At 45.4% G+C, this 3,351-nt stretch overlaps 1 protein-coding gene across 1 annotated transcript in view; it reads left to right on the forward strand.

Annotated features, from left to right (window-relative positions):
• Positions 1 to 1,406: 1,406 nt before the first annotated feature.
• LOC123173009 (protein WVD2-like 4) overlaps positions 1,407 to 3,351 on the forward strand; it is a 7,760-nt gene continuing 5,815 nt past the window's right edge. The window contains exons 1-7 of the mRNA XM_044589878.1: positions 1,407 to 1,835; positions 1,937 to 2,168; positions 2,247 to 2,305; positions 2,405 to 2,463; positions 2,659 to 2,736; positions 2,826 to 2,907; positions 3,034 to 3,105. Of these exons, the coding sequence (XP_044445813.1) occupies positions 1,641 to 1,835; positions 1,937 to 2,168; positions 2,247 to 2,305; positions 2,405 to 2,463; positions 2,659 to 2,736; positions 2,826 to 2,907; positions 3,034 to 3,105 (777 nt within the window). The 5' untranslated portion in view covers positions 1,407 to 1,640. The remainder of the gene's footprint in view (positions 1,836 to 1,936; positions 2,169 to 2,246; positions 2,306 to 2,404; positions 2,464 to 2,658; positions 2,737 to 2,825; positions 2,908 to 3,033; positions 3,106 to 3,351) is intronic.

The raw sequence follows: 3,351 nt of genomic DNA on the forward strand, positions 1-3,351 counted from the left end.
GGTATATGACAACGGTGATGACGATGATGGTATATGGCAGCGGTGATGACGATGGAGCGGCGGCAGCGTGACAACTTGTGAACAGAACTCGAAACTCTAAAGGACTAGACACTAAGACCAGCAACTCGACACGACGATGCAACCGCAAATTCAACAAAGCAAAAACTATAAAAAAGATTATGCAAAGGCTCAGATTAGTTTGGATAGGATGAACTAACCCTAATTTTTTTGGCTTTTTCGTGGACTATAGGTATGAAGAACAAACTCGATCTAAACTACGAACAACTGTAAAATCTCACCGAGCAGCCTGGGAATCTGATACCACTTGATAGAGGCGAAGGTGTCCCGATGTTTCGATGAGACATCTATCGTTTTCTATGGGAGTCGACTTGGACGATCCGACTACGATCGTGCGAAGACGACGCGCCTTAGCAATCGCTAAACCAACTTTCGAGGGTTATTGACCACGCCGGAGCAATCAACCTGATCACGAGGGTCTATTTCCTGCGAGCAAATGAAGAACAAGCAATAAACTGAGATTGCAATCTGGATATTGCGAATATAAGATGAAAGTTTTATTCATCAAGATGGGGTTCTGTGACGTCTTGGTCTGATCGTTAAACACAAACGAAGTATGCGAAGTTGCAGCTATAGCGAACTTTTAATCTAAACAAAACCCAAAGTCTAAACGACGCCCTAAGGGCTGTATATATGGAGGAAGAGGAGGGAATTTCGTGGCCCTTGGGGGAGGGGTTCGAAACCAACATATCTTTTGTTTCCCTACACATACGGACTCTAAAAACAACCTATACTTATGTACTTTGAAATTACATGGGTCTGACCCAATAATAAGGTGACGCATCACCTATAATAGTCTCCGGACGAAATTTGTGAAGTGGCATCTTGTATATTTCGTCCAAGACTTCATGCACTCGCTACTGTGGCTTCAAAGTCCTGAAAATCATCACTTGAAACTCCGTTCTTGTTTTCCTTGTGCATGCCGTCATCTTCATGCTTGATCTTACTTCAATGTTCATCTTTCTCCAAGCTAGATCATTCATTTGTAAGCAAAACAAATGCATTCAATTTAGGCAGCATCATATTCTTATGAATATTAGAATCATTATCAAGAAATGAAAGTACCTGGTAATTTAATTAGCGTGCACGAGTTCTAGTAATTGATTTAGTATGTATAATAGCAGGGTTGTGCGTGTAACAATGATATTGATGTCCTCATCATGGCTATTGCAGAATTAACTAATGATTCCAATGTATTTTCTTTTTCTGCAAGTTTCAGGGCGCACATGTTTGCTCTCGACCCTTCTGATCGGTTCCGTGTGCGTGCATTGTATTCATCGTATTTATGATCAATGAAACATGTGGTTACCTAAAAAAAACTCGCCCCCGCTCCTTACTATCAGAAAAGAAAAGATTTGATATTTATTTTTTGCCCTCGCTCCTTTGCAACGACCTGTACACTACTGCCCCGTCTCTGCCTCCCGTAGCGACAGCAGTGTGCGCTGGGTGGTTGCCCTCTCCTCCTCTCGCAAAACCATCTTGTGGGCGGATCCTGGGGCCGTGATACGGGGAGGTCCTGGCCGGATCTCGGTGGTGTCCCGGCTCGGATCTGATACGCGGGGATGGAAGGTGCGGCAGCGAATGGACTTGGAGGGGAGGAAAACATCGTCGTCAAGGCCCGCAAGGAGGACGTCGCCGTGGCCGCGCCGGTGGATGTGGATGGTGGTGATCACGTGGATCTCGCTGACGGGGATGCGCTGGTCGGATCTGCAACCGCGGTGCCATCTACCGAGGAGCCGGCCAGGGCGCCTACCAAGGTGCAGGGCTCGCGGAATTCTGGTTCTCAGTTTACTCCGTGGCATACTTTGGTGCATGCTAATACATTGCTGCCGCTAATGGCGTGTGTCGGTGTGCGCAGAAGGTTGGATCTGCGGACGCGAGCGGGAGGAAGAAGGGGAATGTGCTGAACGGCAAGGTGGTGTCTGCTTCGGCGGCACCGCGGGGGAAGAAGCCCGGTCTGTCGCAAAGCGCCTCCTTCCCGGCGAGAGGGACCACCGGCGTCAGGAAGGGTGGCGCTATGACCTCCCTGGCAAAGCAAGCCAAGCCAGAGGGGAAGGGTGCCGTGCCAAATGGAACTGCAGCGTCCTCGGGTTAGTTTTGGGCTTGTCCTAAGTTAGCCTGTGACGGTTGCTGTTGGGTTCACGTACATAATTGGGGTGGAATTGCAGGACGGGGCACGGAGAAGAAGGGGAATTTGGCTCAGATGCCTGCCGCTCATCAATCCATGGTTGGTGCTGATCTCAATTAGTCAGTTACTTGGATGTCGAAAGTCTGTAGGTTTTTAGTTGCATTTTAGTGAACTTGTTTTCTATTTTCTTTGACGTAGCCTGTGAAGCCTGAATCGGTGGACTCAACTCCAAACGACACTTCTTCTGAAGTCCAAGAGTAAGTCCGTAATACCAAACCACATTCTTGGGCATTCTTGCATTTGACTTTGTGGTTTCGGTTATTGCTTTATCTGCACCGTACAATCAAAGGTAGTCCACTGTAGTGTTACACTAATTGATCAATGAAATAAAAACATTTTTTTATCTGAACTTGTTGCTTTCTTACACTCAAATGGTTGGCATTCCTTCACAGGTCAAATGAGAACACTGCCAAACCTTACAGGCAGTCATTTCCAGCGAAAATGGAGGACGATGTGCACTCCACTACATCGTAAAGCCTTTTTGTGTTCATAATTGTTGCTCAGTTATTTTGTACGATGGTGTTAATACAGAATGCTGCCATTTGGTGTTGTGTTACAGGAGCACGAATACTCAACGCAAGAATGCTGCTGCCTCTGGTTTTAGTTTCCGATTGGAGGAGCGTGCTGAGAAGCGCAAAGAGGTAACTAATTTCCACAGTGGCATGTGTTAATTAGTAGTTGCATGTTTGTTTCTGTTTTATACAAGCTTGAGACAAGCTTTTTTGGACGGAGGGAGTACTAAGCATGCGCTTGTTTCTTTCTTTCAGTTCTTAAAAAAACTTGAGGAGAAAATTCATGCCAAGGAGATTGAACAAACGAATTTGCAGGAAAAATCTAAGGTGAGAACTACTTTCATGTAAAGCCTTTTGATCATCTGTATGCTTTGATTCTAAGAATTACTCCCTCTGTTCCTAAATATTTGTCTTTCTAGAGATTTCAACAAGTGACTATATACGGAGCAAAATGAGTGAATCTACACTCTAAAATATGTCTATATACATCCGTGTGTGGTAGTCCATTTGAAATCTCTAAAAAGACAAATATTTAGGAACGGAGGGAGCAGTTCATTAGTCTATGTGAGACAG

Source organism: Triticum aestivum, unplaced genomic scaffold (assembly GCF_018294505.1).
Source record: "Triticum aestivum cultivar Chinese Spring unplaced genomic scaffold, IWGSC CS RefSeq v2.1 scaffold55481, whole genome shotgun sequence".
NCBI lineage: Eukaryota > Viridiplantae > Streptophyta > Magnoliopsida > Poales > Poaceae > Triticum > Triticum aestivum.